Source organism: Malania oleifera, chromosome 3 (genome assembly GCF_029873635.1).
Source record: "Malania oleifera isolate guangnan ecotype guangnan chromosome 3, ASM2987363v1, whole genome shotgun sequence".
Taxonomy (NCBI): Eukaryota; Viridiplantae; Streptophyta; class Magnoliopsida; order Santalales; family Ximeniaceae; genus Malania; species Malania oleifera.
The window spans coordinates 63,607,760-63,634,250 of NC_080419.1; the positions used below are offsets into that span (position 1 = coordinate 63,607,760).

The 26,491-nt window shown below is 38.1% G+C and overlaps 1 protein-coding gene across 1 annotated transcript in view; it reads right to left on the bottom strand.

Annotated features, from left to right (window-relative positions):
- Window positions 1-26,491, bottom strand: part of LOC131151846 (isoleucine--tRNA ligase, cytoplasmic) — a 140,520-nt gene that overhangs the window by 51,683 nt on the left and 62,346 nt on the right. Inside the window, exons 10-11 of the mRNA XM_058103297.1 lie at window positions 18,886-18,975; window positions 2,927-3,060 (exon numbers count right to left, since the gene is read on the bottom strand). Of these exons, the coding sequence (XP_057959280.1) occupies window positions 2,927-3,060; window positions 18,886-18,975 (224 nt within the window). The remainder of the gene's footprint in view (window positions 1-2,926; window positions 3,061-18,885; window positions 18,976-26,491) is intronic.

A 26,491-nucleotide genomic window follows, 5' to 3' on the forward strand; every position in this document is an offset into this window, starting at 1 on the left:
CACTACTCCCTAATCTTATCTTTGACCAGTGCTATGCATAAATTATTGCGTATATATTCCTTCATTAATTTATCTTTTAATGTTATACCATTCACCAACCTTAATATTCGCATTTCAGCAACTTTTACTTTTTGTACATTTTATTTCTTAGTTGCCCAAAATTATGAACCATAAAGCATAGCTTGCCTTACAGCCAGCTTAAACAACTTTCTAATTTTAAGGGTATTCCATGATCACACAACATGCCTGATGCACTCCTCCATTTTACACAATCTGCTTCAATTCTATTTATTACATCCTCTTCAATTTCCCCTTCGGCTTAAATAATAGATACAAGAAACAAAAATTTACAAGTTCTTTTAATATCATGATTATCAAGTTTAATCTTCTCTCCTCCATTCCTCCTTACGTTACTAAAATTACAATTTATATATTATGTTTTATTCCTACTTTCCTAAAATCTTTAGACTCTAAAGTGGTTCTCAAAAGTTCTAACTTAGATTCCACTTCAGCCCTATTTCCATCTGCAAACAACATACACCAAGGGATCTCGTTTTGAATATTCCAAGTGAGTACATCCAAAAATTATTAAGATATTTTTTGGTAAAAAGGAAGATATAATAAGAGAGAGAGAGAGAGAGAGAGAGAGAGAGAGAGAGAGAGAGAGAGAGAGAGAGAATACACAAACTAGGTAAGGACACCAATCAAAGAAATTGTGTTGAATGGGGTGGCAAAACTCCATGATTACCCATTTTCTTATTAATTGTACCATGATTGTCAAAAAATATTAATCCCCTTCAATCCTTCCAATGGTGGTGGCGGCACATATGTTCAATCCCCAAACAATTAGAAGAAAATCATAAGTATAGCCATGCTGATCCCAAATCCCCATCATATTCAAAATCACTAATGCCTTCACGATAATTGCCTTCACAATCACTAACTCTCTCAATAGAAACACCATTCTGAACACATGGCTCTTCCACTAAACCCAAACCTCTCATAAGAACATTTTTAGTTTCACCAATGAGAATCTCAATAATTTCAAAAAATTTACTCATTTCAACGCCCATCTACACTACCTTCCAACAAGCGTAAACTTTTTGAACCCCAGAATTAATATAATTCGCTCCCCTATTGGTATTATTTCCCTTCAAACCAAAAATAAGACCCCAAATATCATTCTCACAGGGATTTATATTTTTCAAGGAACCTTCATTTTTTTCGTCCCCAGCAGAAAGCCAACTGAGTATCCTCTGCTCTAATCGAGAAAACTTTGCCTCAAAGAAAACAGAGTCTTCTATAATATTTTCTGATTTTTTGGAAATTAACTTTTCTAAAATCTGCCTCTATCCCTCTACTATTCCCAAAGCTACGTATTTTAACCTCTTGATCACCATGAACATGCTTTGAAGATGAGCAATACAATGTCAGATTGCATCTTGATTCTGCTCCAAAGCTTGATCAATTCCAGTCCAAAATCGCTTGATTATCCTCTTTCAATGTATTCTGCTTCTGGGCTTTAATATTTGGATTTTTAGCCTGCCCATTAAGGTGGTCCTACAGAGAAACAACCAGATCATGCTCCTTTACGATAAACAAACCCAAATTGGTTTCTTTCAACTGAACATTGGCCTGCTCAATAAACCAGCCCAACAGAGATTCAAAGAAACTCCCATTCTTGTCAAAAGTTCTGCCCAAGTCCAAAATAATCATTAGAGACCGAGGCCCACACCATCCCACCTTCACACCCCATGTTCGACGAAGGAAACCCTAGCTACCTCTAAGACCTTTGGCTCTCTATCAGAAACCCTAGCCATATTAGACTTCATCACTCCCCACAACAAACACAAAATTGCTAAGGATCTAGTGACACAACATCCTCCAAAACACTATTTAGTTAGACATTGCCTTCTCCTGCACCTTCAACTCTCCCAGAGACCACCCGACTACAAGAGTGATTATCACAAATCTCATCAATACCGTTAATGTCAGCACCAGGAAGAAGAGACTGCACCCTTGGGCTAAATTCCTCCCCAAATCGTACCCACCCATCACCTTCTAACCCCCTAGGAATAAAAATGGAAAACCTTTTACCTCTAGAACCATATCCTAACTACAAAAACTTCCCAAGTCTGGTCGCATGACTTTCCATCCAATAAGTCACACAGCCTGCTCAAAAAATTTAAAAACCCCTACACAAACTCCAAAGGAACAACAAAATGCCATTGGAGAACCATTTTGTTGCACTTGGGGATGACATTACCCACTGATTGCGCAGCTGATTTTTCTCAAGAACGAACAAAGCAATAACCTCCCCTACTTTGTCCAATCTCAATCAAAGATGTTCCCTTTCATCTGGACTTAAAGAACCCAAAAAAATCAAATCTAACACAAACATATCGCACAATAAGAGAGAAACATGAATTAAAGCAGGCTTCGCATTAAATATTCATCTTTCCTAATATGTAAACTAACATCAAAATAACAAAATTTAGATAGCAAGGTGGTCTTCAGTAGTAATTTTAGAGGCATTAATCAAAACCAGTGGATCAAGCAATGCATAGGTAAATCCCATAGCCAAATCCGAATAAATTCAAGTCCCCCAATAATAAATGTAATGCAGTTCTGGCTATACTGAGAGTCTGTCCTACCCCACGATCACCGCACCTATGTATAATGAACTTTTAGTAGGAAGATCCAATGCAACTATATAACATGTTCAATTACAAGCAAAATGTACAACAGATAAACTTTAGTAAATGAACGAAAAATGATGTCATTGAATCATAAGACATAACTACTACCAATCATTCATGGACCATAACTCTTAACAATATCATGGAAATGGCAAAGTACTATAAAGAATAAATTTCTTAGATTTCACCATAGCATGAAATATAAATAAGAAAGTAGATAAACTAACCATCCACGAGTTTGATCTAGTCCCTCAGCCACGAAATGTCCAGGGAAATTTTTCTCAAAGAGTTCAATGTTTTCAAATGGATAGTGGATGTAGGCATAAGGCATTGATCCACTCTCAAACCAACAGTCAAAAACCTGCAAAATAAAAGCACATGCCTTTATTTTTAGGCTCAACACACGAATGAAAGGTAAGTATAAAACATTTGAATCTCATAAAAGATATTCTCCACCCTTTTAAGTGAAATAGAATGACCAACACTTTGTTATATATCCAAAAAAGAAAATAATATTTAAAAATAAGAAAGGAGAGGTTAAGTTTAACAGCCAAGGTGCATCTAGACCCAAGAAAGCACAAAGAGCCGACACATGGATAAGGAGCAGATTTGGCAATAAAGACAGTACCTAATAATCCTCAGAGATCTAAGGCCACTAGAATGTCACCATGCAGGAGAAGGGGACAAAACAAAACAATCAAGTCCAACATAGAAATATAAAACCATACATGCACACAGGTCCAAGAACAACCATAACAACCTACAAGTCATGGCCAATGTCATTTTTTGTTACCTGATGTCCGAGAATGGCCCAGTTAGTCCTCAAGGTTTGTCATGAAGATTAAAGTAATCCTCTCATTGTTTAAATTTACCAACTTCAACAGGTACTTGGGTTACTAAAAGAAATTACCAATCCAACTTTTGACACAAAACAAATTATTCTTTCTTACTTGAGTCATTAGAAAAATGTTAGCAGATGGTCCAAACAAATTATTTTTGCAAACCATTCCAAACACCCCTTACTCCTCCAACTCATAGAACCAACAGAGGTTGTTAGAATCGGCATCCTACAATGGAAAAAAAAAAAAAAAAAAAAGCCAATTATCTGGCATCTTATGAAAACTCTCTATAAAAATAAGGCTAAAAACTTGGCAGTAAGTTTTAGAAATTAAATCAAATTTTAGGAATGTTGCTAGCTTGCTGGCTAGCACCCATAGCTGGTTTTTACTTCAATAATTTCGGCCCCAAAAAAAACATTGAATAATCTCAATTGCAAAGTGCTCTGCAAATGGCAGACTGTTGCTAGCTTGTCTATTCAACAATTGTAATTAAAAAGAAACACAAAAAAAAAAAAAAAAGGAATAAGAAATTGCAACAACTCTTAATTCAATGAACTGTAAACTTCTCAACTATGTGGCTTTGTCATCAGACCATAAGGAGGAGGAGGAGGAGGAGGAGACAGAATGAAAGTAAAAAAAAAGAAAGAAAAGAAGAAAAAGATAAGCTTTTTTGTTGAAAGAAAAAGAACAATTTGTTAGACAAAAAGAAATGATGAAAAAGAACGTTGTTTGCTCTCTGTTTTGGAGGGAAAAAAACAGATCTTTGTATTGTCAATAACAAAAGAAATGAAGAGGAAGAAAGTAAAAAACTACAAAGATAATGCATAACTGCTGCTAGAAGAAGGAATAGTAACAAATTGCTGATACGCAACTCAGGGGACTGCCTACCAAGAAGTCTAAGCTCTCAGAGAGCATTTGGTTTCAAAGGAAGAGATCTTTCAAAGAGATGCTCAGCTGCTCTCTTAGTTTTCCCTAATTTTGATGCATTTGGACCAACTGGACCAAATTTTTTGAATATAGGAAAAGTAATGTGTTTGGACCAATAAAAATATAGATTGAGCATTTTCTTTAAAATCCAAAAAAAAATTCCATATTCTGCTGCATAAGTAGTATTGGTAGGATCCCAAGTACAATAGCGATCCTAATGGGATCCTACTTGATTCTGGTTCTTCGTACAATCCAGATCAATTAGGCAAGTCTAGATCATAGAATTGTAGGATGGCATGATCCAAATTGAGGGTTTGATAACCGTGAGAACCAATAAAGGAACCCAGACAACATTCAGCCAAATGCACTCACCACCAGCATGATGCGAGGCTTGTGCATTTCAACAAAATGTTAGTAGTCATCTTGATTTGGGAAGAGGGAAACTTTGTCCGAAAAGCCTAATCCACCAAGAGTGAAGAAATTAAGCCAATCATTGGTTACAAGAAGTAGAAACAGGAGCAGGCACAGATGTGGTGAAGCAAGGATGGGGAAATGAACAAGAATCACTAAAGCTATAAGCATCTAAGAAGCAATATGCATCTACACAAATCATACATAAGTTACACAAAAACAATATTTTCACATAACAATACCTAAAATGTTCAAGAGTCATAAATTTCTTTAGATGAAAAAGAAATTAATTGAAGAGGAGATATATATAATGTGGAGGGCAAAGCAAACACCATCAATAAAAAAAACAACCGAAGAATAGGGGGAATGGTGCGAAGTACTCCAGCCTTGCAGCATATCAGTTAAAAAGCCTCCAAAAAAATAATAAATAATAAATAAATAAATAAATGGCAAGCCATGGACAGAGCATCAAAGTGATACAAGACAAGGCACTCTATTCCAAAGCAATGTAGGACAAGTAGCAATACCCTTGAAAATTATAGCATCCCTCTACAGTGTACAATCATATACACCAAGTTATTACAAAAATCATACACCTCCAAATGCGTTTCCTCTCCTTCTCCTTCCCAAAACCCCAATAATGAGGAATATTATCTCTAGTTGAGGGTTAATTTATAATTGCAGATTTATTTAGAACTCTAATATTAAAGTGACCTTTCTTGGTTAGGAAGCATCCTTGGAAATGATATGCTTTTGACAACCTTCATGAGATGAGATAATCTTATGAAACATTCTATGCAAAAATGCAGCTGCAAATGTTCAGAAAATATCATTTATTGCTATTAGAAGGCAGCATTGGAACTTGTTTAGCAGGTAAGACCACTCTTTTCTTCCAAATTCCCCTTTACATCTGTTAGCCAACATGGCAGATTTCAAGTAAAGATGGAAGTTAATTTTTGAAATTTAAACAAATTTTCAACTTTCATCCTGTTTACTGATGTCCGGAAATTTGCCACTCCGTACTTAAGGCATTGGTAGCTAAGAAATCATTTAAAATTGGAATACAATTACAGGTGATTCCTTTATTTTTGCTCTTTTTTTTTTTTTTTTAGGTATTTAATAACAAGAAGCCATGCCTCAGCGACAAGGATACGCAATTCCTGTCACAGGCGGATCAGTGTACATCAAGGTTCTACTTTTAGTCCTTATCTTTTTACTTTAGTAATTGATGAACTAATTAAGAATATCGAAAATGAGATCCCTTGGTGTATGTTGTTTGCAAATGATATTGTGTTGATTGATGATAGTAAGAGCGGATTGGAATCTAAGCTAAAACTTTGGGAAGTCACATCAGAGTCAAAAGGGTTCATGATAAGTAGGAATAAGACAGAGTATATGAAATGTAATTTCAGTAATGTAAGGAGTAGCTATAGAGAGAAGATTACACTTGATAATCAAGAGATTAATAGCACTGATTGATTATATATCTTGGATCTATTATGCAAATTGAAGGGGAAATTGAAGAAAATGTAATACATAGAATTAAAACAGGCCGAGTAAAATGAAGGAGTGCGTAAAATGTGTTGTATGATTGTAGAATACCCTTAAAATTAAAAGTGAAGTTTTATAAGATGGCTATAAGGTCAGCTATGTTTTGCGGTTCAAAATGTTAGGCAACTAAAAAACATGTACAAAAAATAAAAGTTGTTGAGATGCAAATGTTAAGGTTGATGAGTAGTTTAACTTTAAAATATAAAGTGAGAAATGAACATATACGTAACAATTTAAGCATAGAACTTGTTGAAAACAAGATAAGGGAAGGTCAGCCTAGATGGTTTGGGCTTTTGAAGGCATGTGAGTTAGTTATTGTGTCTAGCATGAAAAAAGGCAGGGGTAGGCCTAAAACAACTTGAAATGAGGTAGTGAGGAAGGATTCAATAGCCCTTAGTCTAATAGAGGAAAACACTCTTGATTGGGTGAATTGGTAGAAAAGGATTCATGTAGCCGACCCCACCTAGTGGGACTTAAATCTTGTTGTTGCTGTTTCATTTGCTAATAAGGTGCATAGCTGTAAATTAATCAGCTACTTCCCAAATCCAAAGAAGGGCAAACCCAACTACCTCTAGTTGAGGGTTAATTTATAGTTGCCATCTTATTTAGAAGTCTAATGCTCCCATTAATGTGGCCTTTTTTGGTTGGGAAGCAACCTTGGAAACAATATGCTTTTGACAACCTTCATGAGATGAGATAATCTTATGAAACATTTTATGCAAAAATGCATCCAAAAATGTTCAGAAAATATCATTTATTGCTGTTGGAGAAGGCAGCATTGGAACTCGTTTAGCAGGTAAGACCGCCCTTTCTTCCAAAATCCATTTACATCTATTAGCCAACATGGCAGATTTCAAGTAAAGATGGAAGTCAACTTTTGAAATTTAAACCAATTTTTCAACTTTCATCATGCTTACTGATGTCTGGAAATTTGCCACTCCATACTTATTGCATTGGAAGCTAAGGAATCATTTAAAATTGGATTACAATTACAGGCGATTCCTTTCTTTCTTTCAGTTCTTTTTTTTTAGGTATTTGATAACAAGATCCATAGCTGTAAATTAGTCAGCTACTTCCCCAATTAGCCACAGCCATGGCACTGGGTAAAGCAAGCTGCAAGGGCCAAGGTAGCAGCAACTCTCAGGGAGTCATTTGTACCTAGTGGGATTCGTCCCAAGGACCTGCACTTCTTAAAGGGCACATCCTGGCTCTCACCATCAGTAGTCTGGCTCTTGAGGTCGAGGTTTACTATTTGCTCCTTTGAAAAGTAGAATAGTTCTTATTTTATATTTTGAACGCTGTTTTTTTTATTGTAATTGCTGTACCTCTTGCATTCAATGTGGTTTTTGAGAACGCAAATACAGGATGGCAAAGAAAAGGATCATCATGCTTCTCCATGGAAGACTTGAGCTAAGAATTAAGCATAATTTCTGAATTCAAACCAAATGATGAACAATCAGTTGGAATGTCCTGACCTTACAAGTAAACTAACCTGAAAATGCTATTCTATGACAAACCATAACAAGTTGAAACAAATGGATCCAGAAAAGAGGGGGAAAAGCGAAAAATATGTCAAAAAATATGTACAAAACAAAGCTACTAAAATGCTATATTTGAAAAGAATTTGTAGGATCCTACATGATCAACTCACAACAAATAAACTGTGACCCAGGCCAGTGAATACCTGAAAAAACGAAAAAAAAAAAATGTGCCTGTGGGTCCAAGTGAGATAAGCTTTTGAGCTTATCTTACAAGAAAATCCTCATATTTATTAAAAAGACCTTTGGTTTGAGCTTTGAGGTACGAACAGCAAGTATTTTAATGGTAAAATTGGATATGCTAGCAGTAATGTTCCTCGTGTACACTACAAATATACACATGAAAGAGGCTAACTAGGAGGTTCCAACAATACTCTATTGCCTCAGCTTAATTGTTTGAAAGGAGGGTTTTGAAAGAAAAGCAGTCGCAGCCAGCTGATGGAAACAGTCACGGAAAGTCCGAACAGTCATTTTTCACATTAACAAACTTGTTGAAAAGAATACAGATTCATGGATTTTGATCGAGGGATCCTATGTCCCGATATCTTTAAATGATTTTTTAGTGATGATTAATCAATCTATATGATCTATTATGCAAGTTGAAGGAGAAATTGAAGATGATGTAATACATAAAGTTAAACGAGGTTGGGTAAAATGGATAAGTGCTTCAAGTGTGCTCTGTGGTCGTAGGATACCCTTAAAATTAAAAGGGAACTTTTATAGGACAGCTATAAGACCAGCTATTCTATATGGATCGGAATGTTGGGTGACGAAGAAAAATAATATCCAAAAAGTAAAAGTTGTCGAGATGAGAATGCTTAGATGGATGAGTTACTAACATTGAAAGATAAATTAAGGAGTAAACATATTTGTGGTAAGTTAGGTGTAGCTCCTATAGAAGATAAGATAAGGGAGGGACAACTCAGATGGTATGGACACTTGCAATGTAGGCCACATAGTGCGCCAGTGAGGAAGAGTGAGTTAGTTATTGTGGTTTTTGGGGGGGGGGGGGGGGGGGGGGCGGTATGAGGGATAGGGGTAGACCTAAAATAACATGAGAGGAGATAGTGAGTAGGAAATTAATATCCCTGAATCCGTCAAAAGAAATGGTCCGTGATCACATAAATTGGCGGAAAAGCATTCATATAGCCGACCCCACCTAGAGGGAATTAATCAATCTGTATATGACATATAGAAATCTCCGATAAACCATCCGATCTGTGTGGCAAAAGGTGGGGCGGTGGGAGTCTGGGGGAATAATGTTTGCATCTACTAGAGAAGAATTTGAGGCAGAATTGTTGGATTTGGGTTCCACTAGAGGCAGCAAGATGCATGTGAGGTTTAGTTTTGGATTGATGGATTTTACTGCTTTAATTGGACAAGTAGCTTTGAGGTATTCCTGTATTTAGTGTCTGTCCGACCCCACACACACATGGGTAAGTTTTTGGACATGGGATATCAGAGAAGAATTCGAGGCTGAATTGTTGGATTTGGTATCCACTGGAGGCAGCACAAGTGTTTGGTTTCAGTTTGATAGATTTGTCTGCTTTAATTGGACAAGGAGCTTTGAGGTATTGCTGTATTTAGTGGCTGTCAGACCCCACACACAAATGGGTAAGTTTTTGGACATCAGAATCAGAATGAATGGTAGAATATTTTCAGCCATCTCCCCGGGGGTCCAAGCAGGAAGAAATGGCAACAATTTGCACAAGTAGATTGTGGGAGATGGGAATTTTTTTGTTTTTGATAAACAAAGAAGTTTATTAGAGAGAAAGGCAAATAGGACAAGAAGGGAAAAAAATCAGGGAGGATAAGATATCCCATGGAACAAAAGAAACGAGCACAATAAAAACTCCAGAAAACAAAGATTACCAATCAGCTCTACTCAAGCAAAACCACAGCAACGTAAGAAACACCACTCCAATCCAAAGCAAGTAGGAAAACAAAATTTTTAAAAATTCTGGCATTTCTCGCGAACCAAATACACGAAAAGAGAGCCATAATTGAACATTGCCACAAAGCCACTCTCCTTTCTCTATCTAAAACCTCTAAATGTCAGAGTAAAATGCCTGCAAGGAGGAAGGACAAACCCAATTCTCTCCAAAAACACCAAACTATTTGCTCCTCAGGAACCAAGAGATTGACAATGTAAAAACAAGTACGAACAAGTCTCTCCACTCTTGACGTGAAGACACACGCATTAGGTGATAGAAACTTGTAAGGTCTACATTTCTAAAGTAAATCCATGGTATTATGTTTTCCAAGATCGCTGTCCACAAAGAGGCTTTTACCATGGACAAAACCTCGGCTTTCCAAATGAAGGAGTAAGGGGCAAAAGGAGTAGCATTAGGAGCATGACTCAAATGATAAAAGAAATAATTACAAAAAAAAAAACACCAAAAGAATCTAAACCCTGAACTCTTTTCTCATCCCTGACTAGGGCTAAAATGAGTGAAGCACATTGATCAAAAAGGGCAAACTTGTTGGTCTTTACATTAAGGTTCCAAGTGATATGAAAATCCCAAGAATGCCCACTCACTTGCAAGGGAGAGAAGGCAGATATAGGGGAGTCATTAAGAGAAGATAAATGAAAGAAAGGAAGATACATGAAAGCCAAGGAGCAATCCAATGATCTTGAATTGGATTCTCTCCCCATTACCAACATTGAACCAAACATGAAGGAAAACAAATGATGAATCTGGAAAACAAATTTCCAAGGACTCAATAGGTAATACTAACACTAAGTTTAGCATCTCACTTGTCTTGAAAAAATTCAAATTTACTTTGGAGAACCTTGTGCCAAAAGAGAGTTAGGTTCTAAAGCGAAGCACCACAATCACTTCCCCACCAAAGAAATTTTTTTGTACAAGAAGTTACCAAGAACCTCCCACCCTTTTGGAGCTACTAACAGTCACCCAACCAACAAGAAGGTCTCTTTTGCACTACCTATTGCCGGTCACAAAAAATCCCTCAAAAATTTCTATAATCTATTTTCCACTTTCACATAATGCTGGAAAGTAAAAGGCAATACAAAGGAATAGAAGACAGGTAGGTATGAAAAAGAGTGATGCAACCCCCTAAAGTGAAAAAAACCACCTTTCCATCCATCCAATCCCCTAGAAACTCTCTCAAAAATCAGTTCCAAAAAGAATCTGCAGTAGGGTACCCCTAAGGGAAAACCTAAATAGGTGATAAGCCAACTCAAAAAACCATCACCAACCTAGCAAAAGGAATTAGGTTGATCCCAATACTCATACTGCCACTTCGAGAGAAGCTAATCATAAGACCAAACACTTCTTCAAACACTTGGAGGATGGTTAACACGTTGAAAAACCTACCCATATCATCCAAAACAAAAAGAATATTATCATCTGCAAATCGCAACTATGATATGGATAAGTTAATGTTGCCCACATTAAAACCCTCCACCAAGCCTCTATCAATCATTCTACTCAAAGCATTAGCCACAATCATCAAAAGGAAAGGAAAGAAGAGGATCCCCTATCCTTAGAACCTCTAAACAAGGGTTTAACCTCCACGTTTACTAGAACAGGCAAGGCCACAGACAAAAAGCAGCCTCTATTCTATTTCCATCATCTAGCTTCAAAACCTTTTCTACTTACCCACTCTATCCAAGAAACCTCAACTAATACAAACATAAGCTGCTTCAAAATTTAAGCTTAAAACCAAACCCCTTTTCTTTATTCTGACAGAATCTTCAACAACCTCATTAGCAGTAAAAGCTGCATCTATAATCTGTCTATTACCAATGAACACACTCTATGGGAAATATTATCAATTAATACATTTGATTCGGTCAGATTTAAAGCCAGTTAGATTTCTGGCGATAAGCAAGGTGGGCTGTAGGGAAGAAAGATGCTAGGCAATACAAGTTCTGTGAGGGGATTCAGTTTGGCAGCACAACAAGGCAGTAACCACAGAAGCAGCTGGTAGGCTGCAGGGAAGGGTTTCATGTGCAAGATGGAACAGTAGGGTTTCAGCACAGTGGACCAATGGTGGGCTGGAACAAGCCAAGAGTTCTAAACGTCATGTTGGATTTGATACAATTGTTGTTTACAAGGCTCAATGCATTTCAACCGTAGGATGATCCATTCTAATGGTCAAACCCCAAATCTAAGCGCTGAAAACATGTCCATTTGGGAGCAAGATGAGACAGCAGAATCTCAACGCAGTGGACCGATGGTGGGTTGGATATCATATTGGATTTGGGAAAATTTTTGTTTACAAGGCCCAATGCATCTTAATCGTAAGGTGGTCCATTCAGATGGTCAGGCCCAAAATATAAGCCCTGCAAACAGGATGAAAGATTACCAGAAAGCTCAATCTCCAACAGCATCTTTTTTTGGGCCAAGCTCAAATTAAGATTGCAGCCCAACACAATCATGTTTAAAATAATGGCCATAGTTACCATCCAAGGGGATCGGTCCAGGAAAGCCGTTTTCACCTCAAATGCAAAGACTCTCAGAGCAGCATTCTTCAGTTACAGATCCTTTGGAGTGAGCAAAGGTAATTGACAAACAAGGGTAACAACCAAATCCTTAACAGATGAGTATTTAGGAATGAATGGAACAACGATCTAAGGCAGGTCATCCAACTCAGCTCAGGAGTGCCATAGTGATGGCCCTTGGCAGGGATATAGTTCCCAGACAGGTGGTCCTCTTGCGATCAGTCCGTAGTAGTCAAAGGCGCACCAAGGCGCAGAGGGTGCTTGGAGCCAAGGTGCAAGGCGAAGGTGCACGCCTCACGAAGGTGAGGCGCAAAATTATTAAAATTGTGTACAATGCCTATTTGGTGGGTAATTGATATAAAAACACATCAATAGTAATATTAGAATTTAAAATGCCAAAACATTCAATAGTAATTATGACAACCAAGTACCAAGTGAAACAAACATAGTTCAACATAAGTAATTAGGCATGCAAGATTTCAAGCTTCAAATTTGAAATGAAATAAAATTGCCAGGCTGAAGGCCCAAAAGCATCTTCAGTATCAAAAGAAAAGAGTACAATAAAACAGCAGCAAAATTCAGTAAACAAATGTTATATATTAATTTATTTCATAAAAATGTATAGTTTGTATACCGAATTTCCAAACAAATTATAAAATAGCAACAAAATTCAGTAAAAAAAATATGCTATGTATTAAATATAAAGTATAAACTTGCATTAAACTACATAATTAATTACACATTATATAATATTAGCTTAGAGGCTTAATGCAACTTAATATTATAAAAAGAAGCAGCTGGCAAGAGGCAGAGAAGTACTATAAAAGAAGAAGCAAAAGAAGAACTGAACAAGAAGAAGAAGAAGAAGAAGAAGCAGCAGCAGTAGAAGAAGAAGAAGCAGTAGAAGAAGATGACTTCCTAGTTTGAAAATCGAAGCAGTCTAACGACTCACGAAGGCTCAAACCTTGAAGAGGAAGAGCTCCTGCTAGTTCGAAGGCTTGAAGAGGAAGAACTCCTGCTGGTTCAAATGGCAAAGACGAAAGCCTCTTGCTGGTTTGAACTTCGAAAGGTCGAGGCGAAGGGCTCTTGCAGGTTTCATAGTGCTTCGAAGGATTGATTGGTTGAAGACGAACTTCTCCTACTGGTTTCGTGCTACTTCGAAGCAAATGAATTGACAACTTTCGAAGGCTTGAATGCGAACTCACAAAGCTCCGGCTGGTTCTAAGGCTCGAAGACGAGCTCACGAAGGGCTCCTGCCACTTCGAAGGCTCGAAGACGAACTCACAAAGCATTTTCTAGTTCGAAGGCACGCGAATGGCTCCAACTGATGTTGTGCTGCTTCAAAGGGTCGAAGAAGAAGGATTCCGGCTGGTTTCATGCTGACTCGAAGAGTTACGATGAACCTTGTAGGTTCGAGTCGAACGAGGGCTGGGGCTCATTCTGGCTATTTCTTTATTAATAGGCTAACATCTTCAAAAATTTCAAGGTGCAACTCACAGCTCCTGGCGCATCAGTGCGCCCTCCTGTGCCTCTTAAAGGTCCCCTCACCTCACCAGTGATAGGCACTAGCCTCGTCGCCCCCCTGTGCCTCACACCTAGGCGCGCCTCAAGCATGCTTTTGACTACTATGGATCAATCTTTACTTTAATTATGCTAGGGAGATGGTCCTCAGGCAAGAGTCTGCCTGCAGATCAGAAGAAAGGAATTTGATGGATAGGCAAGTAAATTCTACAATTGTTACCAATGTAAAAGATCAAGATAGTTAAATCTCTGGCATGGCTAGAATGGCTAGAAGGGGATCTCAATCCACAAGTTTTAAAAAAAAATGGCCAGCTCTGTGAGGGTGATCCAGTCCGAGATTGAATGTGTGAGATTTTTTAACACCAAAATGTTCATCCAGTGAAGTGATCTAGGAATATGGGTGAAAGGAATAGGGATGGAAACTTTACACTAGTGGAATTTACTTCTAGTTCTTTTGAGTCCATTTGGAGAGCAAAAATATAGAGGATGAGCTGAGTGTTAATCAAAAGTGGGTGATGAGTGCGATGAGGTGAGCATCATGAGTGATACTTGGCAACATATTTGTGTGATGGATTATTGTTGGATGATATTCATGCTCAATATGACTATGAATAGGAAATCCTCTGAAAAAAATTTTTCAGGTGTTTGAGACCACAACATTAGGCTTGGAAGGAGCTCCTACCTTCAATAAAAAATAAAATAATATTCATAGTTATATTATCATGATTTGACTGAGCAGGAACTTGCCATCATGACAAGTAGTATTTACCAACCCCATGCAAGTGATGGAGATTAATGAGAATAATGTTTAAGCTATAGATCTTTGGAGAAGATGGACTTTTAAGTTAACTACTCTAGGCGGACAAGTACTCCTTTTGGATTAGGGGAATGACAATGGTAGTTGGAAAATTTGAAATGCCCCATCAAATTTTAAATAAGCTATCATATTTCAATAGTTTTATTATTTTCATTGTCCTCTTTTTCGCAGCTGCAAGGACTTCTTATTCTCCTTTAGTTTGTATTCTTCTTCTTCCTCTCAATGAAATTTCTTCTACTATCTGATATACGTATATATAATCTTGGTTTCTTTAGTTGATATTGGTGAAACAAAGGGGCATGTCTCTACTACTTCTCAATATTTTATCAACTCCAAATGGAATCTAAAGAAATATTAAATATTGGAAAACAAAAAATTAGAATCTTCATATTTCATTTCACACCAGCAAAGTTCTAAATTACCAATTTGACTAAAATTCTAAGGGTTCAAAAGCACATAAATTTGAATGGAAATGTCAATTTTGATTTTGATTTCAAAAAATATGGAAATCAGCAGTAAAGCATGGATTATTTATGGAACTATAGAAACCATTAACACGCATAATGAAACAAATTTTAGAGCTAAAATATTGTAAATAAGATATATCAATGGCAGAAATGCGATGTATGGTCAAATAACTACAATAATACAATCATATTAAATATATTCAATTAATATAAATGAAATTCATAAAATAGTTAAAAGCTAGTTATCAGGAAAATACAGCTAATTTGTCCAGAATAGGTTGAATAAATGTTCTAATACCCAAGTTCAGTCTTGAATAAATTTCAAAATTTTAAGTAATCATTCATATCTTTTCGTAATAATCTTTATTTTTGGAGAGATGGCTCCAGCTCTCTTTCTCACTCTCTCTTCTGTTTTCTTTGTTTGCTTGGATGGTTCTATATACAACTACGCATGGACGACTCCACAAATCAGTGCAAATCAAAAGGAAAACTTCCATTTGCATCTCGTAAAAGTTGGGGAAGGACAAATGATGTAAGAATCTTAGACTAGAAACCAGTGTTCTAAGATCACTATCGGCTGCAAGATATAAGAGTTCTTTTTTCTTCGGCTTCACAAGACAGGAGCAGTCTGTTTGGTAGAATATTAAATTAGGTAGCAATTAAATTAAATTATAAGGGATATTTGACTTTTATGCTTGAAGGTCTGGATGGGGAGAGTTGGCAAAGGTATGTGCTAGTGTTGCAGGTGGTGGTGTACTCAGAGTCATGATCAGGTCTACCAAAAAGGACAAAAACACAATCAAATCATCGGAGCTAAAAGGATGTCATCCCTGGAAATTTTGAAGCCTTAAAGGGTGATTAATGGTACGGGAATTGTGGACAATCAAAATGTTATAAGTTGGAGAGGTGACTTCTGGAGTTTTGGGTGTTCAGAAGTCATCAGGACAGCTGGGATTTGTAAAAGGGACGTCGCATGTGATGTTGGCCTAGAACGGGTTGGACTGAGGATTTTTTTTTTATAGGGTAATAAATATATTAAGGAATAGGAAAAGAGATTACAACCAAGGAGAGGAAAATAAATCCTCAAAAAAAAAAAAAAAAGCGGCAATGGCCAAAAGGCATCAAGGAAAAAAAAAAACCACACACACACAACAAAACAAGAAAACTGACAAAACCAAATAAATGTATTTAAAATAAATGTAAACGGAATTTTATGACAATTCTTAAGACTAGAAGCTTAATTAATAAGTCAATTAATAAGCTTAATTAAAAAAAATTTAAAATAAATGTATATAGAATAATGACAATTCTTAACACTATAAGCTTAATAAGCACAGCTGCAAAAAGAAGAAGAAGAAAGGAATCAATAGAGAGAAGAGTGCCGACTCTGCTGGCTGCTGAGGTCTTCGATACAGAGAAGTGGACTGAAGAAAGGAGTCGACTAGAGTAGAGGTGAGTCAGAGAGAGACGAGAGTGTTCGAAGGCTTCGCTGGTTGCAGCCTTGCTGGTGATCGAAGTATCGAACTCCTCAGCTAATGAACAGAGCTTCTGGCGAGTGCTGAACTGCACATCGAACATGAACAGGACTGTTACAGCCTTACAGGAGTAGTTGACTACAGTAGAGGAGCATCAGAGGGAGACGAGAGTGCTTGAGGGGTTTGCTGGTTGCTGCCTTGCTGCTGATCGAAGAATCGAACACCGAAGCTGTCGAACAAAGCTGTTGGGAGCTATTTTGCCCTAGATTTCAATATTTTGGGCTTAATGTAAAAACTTTATGCCCTATTTAACAATAAAAACACATATTGGGCCTTACAATTCAAGCCCAAAGAGGGAGAAGGCCCATCCCAGGTATAATTGTAGAATCGTACAATTCTACTCATGATTCCGATTACACGATTCCACATATTCAGGTATGATTCTGCAACGATTCTACTGAAATGCAATTTTCCATGGGAGCCGGATCATCAGTGTTGTTTTGAATCGTAGAATCATATGATTCTATGATTCAAGTCACGATTTTAACAACCATGCTTTCTAGTGCCCCCTTCCAGAAAAACTTCATTACTTGTAGCACCAGAATGCCATAAACCCATCTTATCCATAAGTTGTTGGCCTTCTACATCCTTCCCATTTATTTCCTTCGCAGGAATAGGTAAAATTCCATCCTCACAGTGTTAGTTTTTACCCAGTCCACCTATCTCAAAAATAGGAATTCCCTCCAACAGAGATGGAAGCATATGGATAAGTCCCCAGACCCCAAGTAAGTCAGATGACTCAGACGCAAATCCATACAGTTCCTAAAATTCATCCAATAACAAACTGCCATCACATACAAATTCACTGGCAACATCACTCTCATCCTTTAATATACCTCCCCAACATTTCTTCTCCTTACCCATACTACCATTCAAATCCCTCTTTTGAGCGCTTATATCCACCTGGCCTACTCTCCGATGAGCATAAACCTTATCTGCACCCTTCCCTTGCACAATTAATTTCCTAATCTCTCCTCTGATCCCTTACAGCTCCAAGGTTGACCTTAACATTATTCCAACCACCTGCCAGTGGCCTCATAAACCTACCTCCAACAATAAGTTCTGAAAGATGCTTGCTAACCAGTCTCTCATCATGAAAAAATTTCTCACCCACGGAGGAAGCAGAAACAGCAGCAAAAATCCTTGATGATTGTGCCGACGATTCGTAATATCACAATTCTCATGTTTTCTTCATTCTGTTTGTTATTTTTTTTCCCATTTTGCAGGATTCTTCTGTGGTTTCTTGTCCATTTTTAAGAAAATTATTAAGGAAAGAAATTCAGATTTAAAGAGGACACGAAGTCCTTAAGAAGTTCGACGACAGAACTACAAAAAAAAAAAAGAAATTAGAAAATAAATAATTTAACATAACAAATTTAAGAAATTCACAGCCAATTCAGTATTGTAGCAGCCTATGACGCCATTACAGAGGCAACAGCTGATACAGTTCCATAGCAGACATGACAGCTGAATAACTGAAAAGACTCTGAGTCCAGGGCATCTGAGTTACTGCCCTATATCAGTATTGCAAACCACCGGCACAGTTACATAGCGGCCAATATGGACATTACGCATTGACTTGGTACAACTCAGAGGTTCCAAAATCAAAAACATAATCTAAATATTAGTTATTGCATTAAACAAGATTCATTGAAGGAAAAGAAGAGAGTACACAATTTAAGGACAAGAAATCCCCCAAGTGAACCTTGGGAGGGGGGGTTTGGAAAGACACACACAGTGCACAAGGCTTCCATGCCACATATTGCTCTTCGGTTCCATATTGCATTAGTATTAGAAAAAAGGCTCCCCTAGGAAGAATGAACAAGCAAGAACATATTTGGAGCATAAGCTATATATTCAAATGTGATCATCCACATATGAGTTTTGAATGCATTTGAACACTGGTTGTCCAACGCTCTCCGACGAGCGCATTAGCTAAAAGATTTCCATGGGAAAAAGAACTGCAAGAACATATTAGGAGAACAAGCTATATGCTAAAATCTGTAATTCCAAATTTAATACTGTCACCAATAGCATACAACTGCAATTCAGAGGCAGGTGCATGAATAAATACAACAGATGCAGACCTGCCCGACACAGATTTGGACTCACCTCATCCACACGTCGAAGCACACCAAACTCAGGACCACGGCTAGATGGGATCGTAATATGATCAATCTTGTGCCGATGCAGATCACTCACCTGTAAAACAAAAGCTACATCAATCACTACTGCTAACATAAACAAAAACTTCATAAATTTCATACTTGAAACAAAAAAATAGTCATATGGTCAAAAACAAAAGATAAGTACAATAAATTTTCCAAACATTTTTTGAAGTACAACATCATAAAGAATGTTTCCAGAATAAGAAAAAAGATGAAAGGAAGCCACCACAAGAAAATTATCTGAACACAATATCAGTTATATAATACACAAGAAATGAAATATAATTTCTTTTCTTTTAAAAAAATATGAATACATAATGCAGATGGAGGAAGCCAAAGTAAGAACATACATCACACTAACTTCATGATACAAAGCTAGAAACAAAAACTCAATCTTTACCCCCTAGTATTTGAGGTTGGCTACGTGAATCTTCTTATTGCCATTCGGCTTGATTTAAGGATGCTCAAGTCCTCTTAAATTGTTTCTCTCTAACTGGCTCATTTGTTCTTGTTGCTCTTCATGTATTCAAGCCTTTTTCAGTTTAAAACAAATTTGAATCTAGATATTGGCTACAACATTTTTATTTTGATAATAAAAGAAGATGCATTAAGAGAGGAAAGAGAGATTACAACAATACAACCTAAAGAGGACAAACAATCATGAAGGGAAAACTATAAAAAAACAAGAAAAAAAAAAAACAGGAAAAAAAAAACCCCATGTTAAACCCATGACACCTTAGTTCACCGAGAACTTCAAAGTTTCAAGAAAAAGGATAAATCCGACTCCTCCAAATGAAATTCAACTGTACCAGGACTGTACGAGTTGTTCGGTAAATTCTTGCTGTGCAGATAGAGCTCAAGGTTTGGGCCTGAAAGGGTGGCCCCAACTCTAATCTTCTTTGGGCCCAAACAGGATCACTCTTTTCCACTTAACAAATAATTTTGTCTCTAATCACTAAGCATTAGGCAACCTGACTTCTCACATCAGAGCTGAAATGTGGCCCTGTTTCATGGCTGAACCAGGAGAAGCCAACTTACCCAATAATTGGCCCAAATCTAAAACAATAGCAATCACTCTAAGCCCAGACCACTTCATCATCAACAGGTGTATCCTCTTGCAAAACCCTAGCAGCCTCTGTTGTGCATAGTTTGTCTTCCAATGTAACTCAACATCCTGACTGCTTTGGAAAATCTTCAATTATCTTCCCCTGGCACGCTGCAAAATCTCGCCACATTTTCGCACAAAGATGATTGTCCTCCTGCTCGACAAATTCCTCCTATGTCCAAGGTCCTCGCTTCCATATAAATATTCATTCTTTGGCTGGTTTCAATTGCCTCAAATCAATGCCAACCTCCATACAAGGAATTTCCTTACAAACCTTACCTGCATCCTTCACCAACAGTCGTAACTCTCACAGTACTACTCCAATCAACATATAAACAACTCTTGGGATGAATACAGAGAACCTTTCCCCATTCCATCCCAACCCTAATTCCAAGAATTTTCCTTTCCTCGACACCCTAATCACCATCTAACAGTCCACCCTTGCAAATCTTATTTTACCAGAGAATCCTCTCAAGGAAAGAAACAAAGCAACACTTTTATCCTCTCCATATAGATATAAATAGATTCCCCTTCTATTTGTATTGTCCTCCTCAAACCACCTTCCTCATGACTATAAACAACATGATCAATCAAAAACTAGAAGGGAACAAAGGCTTCGACAACGAAGAGTGGAGGGGGGGAAGAGAAAGAGAGAGCATGTTTCATCTTAGATTATTATGAATATTGTTTATTGGTGTAGCAAAAATAACTAATGCTTAACTGATTAATGAATTTCATTTGTACTAATTGAATATGAATGTGTTCAATATGGCATTAAAATTATATTAGCATGAAAAATTTGCTGAAAACCCGAGTTAAGCATATTTATACACTACTGCCTCATTGACGAGCCACGTCACCTCGTCAATGAGTCTAAGAAGAGATTCATTGATGAACACTTAACCCTCGTCAATGAGTTGCAAACCCTCGAAATAGCCCTCTTGGTAAATTCTTGTCGACGAGGTACGTGTCCACTTCAACAAGTCCAAGAAGCTTGTTCATCGACGAACGCTTTATGCTCGTCGACGAGACCCTACTGAATACTCTTTTTGACATTCCCTTTTTCTCCTTCCTTTAATTATTTAATTACTATAATTATTCGAGTCTCTACATTCTCCCCTCCTTTTAAAATTTCATCCTCGAAATTTACTATCTGTATTGAACACCGTCCATTGAGAAAAATGGGCTATTTATCTTATTACTTACCCTCACTTATGGCGAAGGAATACAGTGGTTACATTCAGGGTTCTGGGAGATTACAAATATACTCATAAAATAAAATTCTCCCAAAACCAAAACACTACCTACCCTATAATCTAAAATACAAATATACATTCATCACTTTGTACTGAATAAAATAGAATTATCATTACCTAAACAACACTGGCTATTACTGTATCCCACTAAACAGGTGTGGGTATTTCCGTCTGATCTCCTCCTTAAGTTTCCATGAGGCTTCCTCTATGGTATGGTTTCTCCATAGAACTTTCACTAATTGAATTTTTTTGGTACGTAGTTCCTGTTCCTTTCTGTCTAAGATCTGCACTGGTGCTTACTCATATGTCAGTGAATCCCTGAGCTCTATCTCTGCATAGCTGATCATGTGGGAAGGGTTTGGGACATATTTCCTCAACATGGAAACATGAAATACGTCGTGTATTCTAGATAAGGCTGCTGGTAGAGCTAGCTTATAAGCAACTAACCCCACCTTCTCAAGTATCTCAAATGGGCCAATGTATCTAGGGCTTAGCTTACCCTTCTTCCCAAATATCATAACTCCTCTCAGTGGAGCTACCTTCAAAAATACCCAATCTCCCATGTCAAATTCTAACTCCCGACGATGAGTATCTGCATAGCTTTTTTGTTGACTCTGAGCTGCACTGATTTTGTCTTTAATTAGTTGCACTTTATCATACACCTGCTGCACCAATTATGGTCCCAAAACTCACCTCTCACCTACTTCATCCCAGTATAGTGGAGAACGACACCTCATACCATACAACGCCCCGAAAGGTGTCATACCGATGTTGGCCTGATAGCTGTTATTATATGCAAACTCAATCAGCAGCTTATACTGGGTCTAGCTAAGCCAAAATCCAGCAAACAAGCTCACAGCATATCCTCAAGTATCTGAATTGTTCTCTCTGCCTGCCCATCAGTCTGAGGATGAAAAGCTATGTTGAATGTTAATTATGACCCCATAGCCTTCTGAAAACTCTTCCAAAATAGTGACGTAAATCGGGGGTCATGGTTTGAGACTGTGGATACCGGCACACCATGGGAGTGAACTATCTCCTGAATATACAACTCTACTAGCCTGTCCATAAAATAGTTGACTTTGATAGGGAAGAAGTGAGCGGTCTTCGTTAGTCGATCTATGACCACCTAAATAACGTTTTGTCCCTATCGCGCTGGTAGTAGCCCTATTACAAAGTCCATAGAGACGTGATCCCATTTCTACTCAGGGATGTAGAGTGGCTATAACTGCCCCGCGGGTCTCTGGTACTTAGCCTTTATCTGCTGGCACGTCAAGCACTACTTTACGAATTTAGCTACCTCCTTCTTTATGCTGCTTCACAAGAAGGATTCTCGTAGATCTCGATACATTTTAGTACTACCTGGATGCACGGTGTATAGGGATCTGTGAGCGTCCTCTAAGATAACTCTCTTGATCTGAGCATCTACAAGAATGCATAATCTGGTACAAAATCGTAGGGTTCCGTCATCTGATATACTGAACCCTTCCTCCTGCCCATCTTGCACTTTCTCTATCAATTCTACTAGGTCTGGATCAATTCTCTGGGCAGCTTTAATCCTTTCTTGCAATGTAGGTTGTAACACCAAGTTGGCAATAGATTCCTGGTGATCACCTTCTATCAGCTCCATGCCTAACCTCTCCAAATCCATCTGGATAGGGCACTTGAATCTCCACTAATGACACTGCCGCTCCTACTATTTTCCTACTCAGTGCATTAGCCACCACATTTGCTTTCCCTGGGTGGTAGCTGATAGTATAATCATAATCCTTGATAAACTCCAACCATCTTCTCTGTCGCATATTCAAATCTTTCTGGGTGAAGAAATACTTTAAACTTTTATGATTAGTGAAAATCTAGCATTTCCCACCATAAAGAAGGTGCCTCTAGATCTTTAGAGCATATACCACTGCTGCTAACTCTAGGTCGTGCTCAGGGTAATTCTTTTCATACTCTTTAAGCTGTCTAGGTGTGTAGGTGATGATTTTTCCATGTTGCATTAACACACATCCGAGTCCCTTCAAAGATGCATCACTGTATATCACAAATCCATCTTCCCCTGATGGAATAGACAGTACTGGTGCAAAGACCAACTACTCCTTTTACTCCCGGAAGCTCTGCTCACAATCATTGGTCCATTCAAACCTCACATTTTTCCTCGTGAGTCATGTTAGCAAACCCGACAATCAGGAAAACCATCCACAAAGCATCAGTGATAGCCTGCCAGACCTAGAAAACTTCTTTCCTCCTGGACATTTCCTGGCCTTAACCAACTCACCACTGCCTTTATTTTACTTAAGTCAACTAATATATCATCCCTAGAGATCACATGCCCAAGGAAAGTAACTTGCCTCAGCCAGAATTCAAATTTATTTAACTTCGCATAAAGCTTCTTTTCCCTTAATACCTGCAATACCAGCCTCAAATGATGTTCATGCTCCTAAAAACTCCTCGAGTAGACCACAAAAAATTGGTCTAAATACTGATGGAACACCCTATTCATTAAATCCATGAACACCGCTGGAGCATTTGTCAATTCGAACGGTATTATTAGAAACTCATAGTGCTTGTACTTGGTTTGGAATGCTATTTTTGATACGTCCTCTGCCTTGAATTTCACCTGGTGACAACCTAATCGAAGGTCAATTTTAAAGTAGGCCTAGATCCCCTAAAGCTGGTCAAATAAGTCATCAATCCTGGGAAGAGGATATTTATTCTTGACTGTCAATTTGTTTATTTCCCTATAGTCTATACACATTCTCATGGTCCCATCTTTATTTTTCATGAACAAGACCAGTGCTCCCTAAGGCGACACACTAGGTCTGATAAATCCTTTATCCAATAATTCTTGCAACTGATCTTTCAATTTCTTCAATTCGATTGGAGCCATACGGTATGGTGCTTTAGGCACCGGTACTGACCCTGGTATTAGATCCATGGTAAATTCAATCTCTTGGTCTGGTGGTAAGCTAGGTAATTCTTCTAGAAAAACATTTGGAAATTCTTTGACTACGGAAATATCAGCCTGTTTCAGTTCTTCTTTTGGCAATTCTTTTATGTAAGCTACATATCCCTGACATCCACCCTGAATCAGTTTCCTCACCTGAATAGCTGACACAAGTTGTTGTGAGACACGCACATGTGAACCCACAAATCTATATTCTTACTCACCTAAGGGTCTGAAAATCACTTCTTTCTGATAGCAATATATGTTGGTGTGATTAACTGCCAGCCAATCCATACCCAATATTACATCAAATCTTTGCATATCTAGTATCACGAGATCAGTTGGTAGCACTTTCCCCTAAATGGCCACTGGAAAATCCCTAAGTACCTTCCTACACCTCATAGTAGATCTAGTTGGTATGGCTACCGACAACTCAACATCTAATAATTGTGCTTTCACCCCAACTACTTTAACATATCCCGACGATACAAAGGAATGGGTGGCATCTGTGTCAAATAAAACAACAAATTTATATGGTAAAGCAGTAAGTATACCTATAACAACGTCTCCAGCAGCCTCAGCGTCTCCCGGTGTCAAAGCATAAACCCTCATCAGTGCTATGTTCCTATGCTGGCCTCCATGGAGCACCTAATAACCACCCCGAAGTGGTATTTAAGCTGATTTGCGAATCGGCAGTCCCCAACATGACTATGCCATATGGCCAAATCTCCCACACCAATAGCAGATATTCTCTCTCATCCTACATTCACCTAGATGCCTTCGGCTACATCTAGGGTAGAAAGGAATAATTTGCTCACCCTGAACAATGTCGTGCCCCATCATCTGCCTCTGGCCTCCTCCATATCGGTCTCCTTTATATGAGCCTCCACTAGAACCCGTCTGAAAACTTGGAGGCATGGGTCTCTTCCTCTAGCTCGGTATTCCCACATCTGTCTGCTCACTCTCCTTTACTACCATAGCTCTGTCAACCAGCTCAGAGAAATCTTGCATCTTTAGTACTGCCACTTGCTTATATATGTCTTGCCTCAATCCTCTCTTGAACATTTTGGCTTTCTTAGCTTCATCTGGCACTATATATGGAGTGAATCATGACAACTTGATGAATTTTGCTACGTACTAGTGAACTGTCATCGATCCCTAGGACAGGCTCAAAAATTCCTATACTTTAGCCTCTCTGACCGTGGCAGGATAGTATCTACCAAAGAATATGTCTCTGAATCGGGCCCAGGTCATTGGCACTGGAATAGGTCTTTGCTCCTTTAGTAATTTCATGGTCGTACACCATCTCTCGGCCTCTTCAGTCAACTTATATATGGCATAAATGACTCTTTTCTCATCAGTGCAGTGCAACACCATCGGTACCTTCTCTATTTCCTACATCCAGTTCTCAGCAACTGTAGAATCAGCTGCTCATGAAATGTTGGAGGGTTCATCTTCGTAAATTTCTCTATCGTGCAGGCCTGCGCTATAGATAGAACTCCTTGCTCCTTGGAGCTCCGTGCTATCTTAGCTATGACCTGCTGAGCCACGCGTAAGATAGCATCTAAGTCCCCGCCTCCTGCACCCAAAGGCCCTGTTTCGTCCTCACCACTAGCATGGGCGCTACTACCTCCTGGATCCATCCTGCAATAACATCAAATTATCTCGAGGATCCAAACCTTATAATACTATTCTATCTAAAATACCTCACACTTCCTATGACTAGTTTAAGGTCTAGTCCTACCATATTGAAATAGAAATCGACGATAGTTTACTATGGTTTTCTTAAAATCGCCACCCCACGAAAAACACAGAAACCACCCCAAAATTTCTGCTTCCAGACTGCAAAATAGAACCCTAAATTCTCATCCTAGTTTCTCAACATCAACTCACTGATATCCTGTTCCACTCTTCTCAAAATTCCATTCCTATATTCTAGTATTATTTTCCACTATACTTTAGAGTTTGCAGAACCTAACAATGTAGACTTTGATACCAAACTGTAACGACCCGAAAATCTATAGCCACTTCCTCCAGAGTTCCACCCATTCTAATGAACCCCATACTTTTAATCACCTTGTGCCATAAGAAATTTACTTTTGTGGGGAACCTCCCCAACAGTTTTCAAATTAAAGAGATACTTTGGGATCCTAAGTCCTAGTCCCCCCCCCCCCCAAATATTTTCAATTTTGTTCCTCCTAGCTAACGAGATGATCTCTCCCATTCTCCCCAAACTCAAATT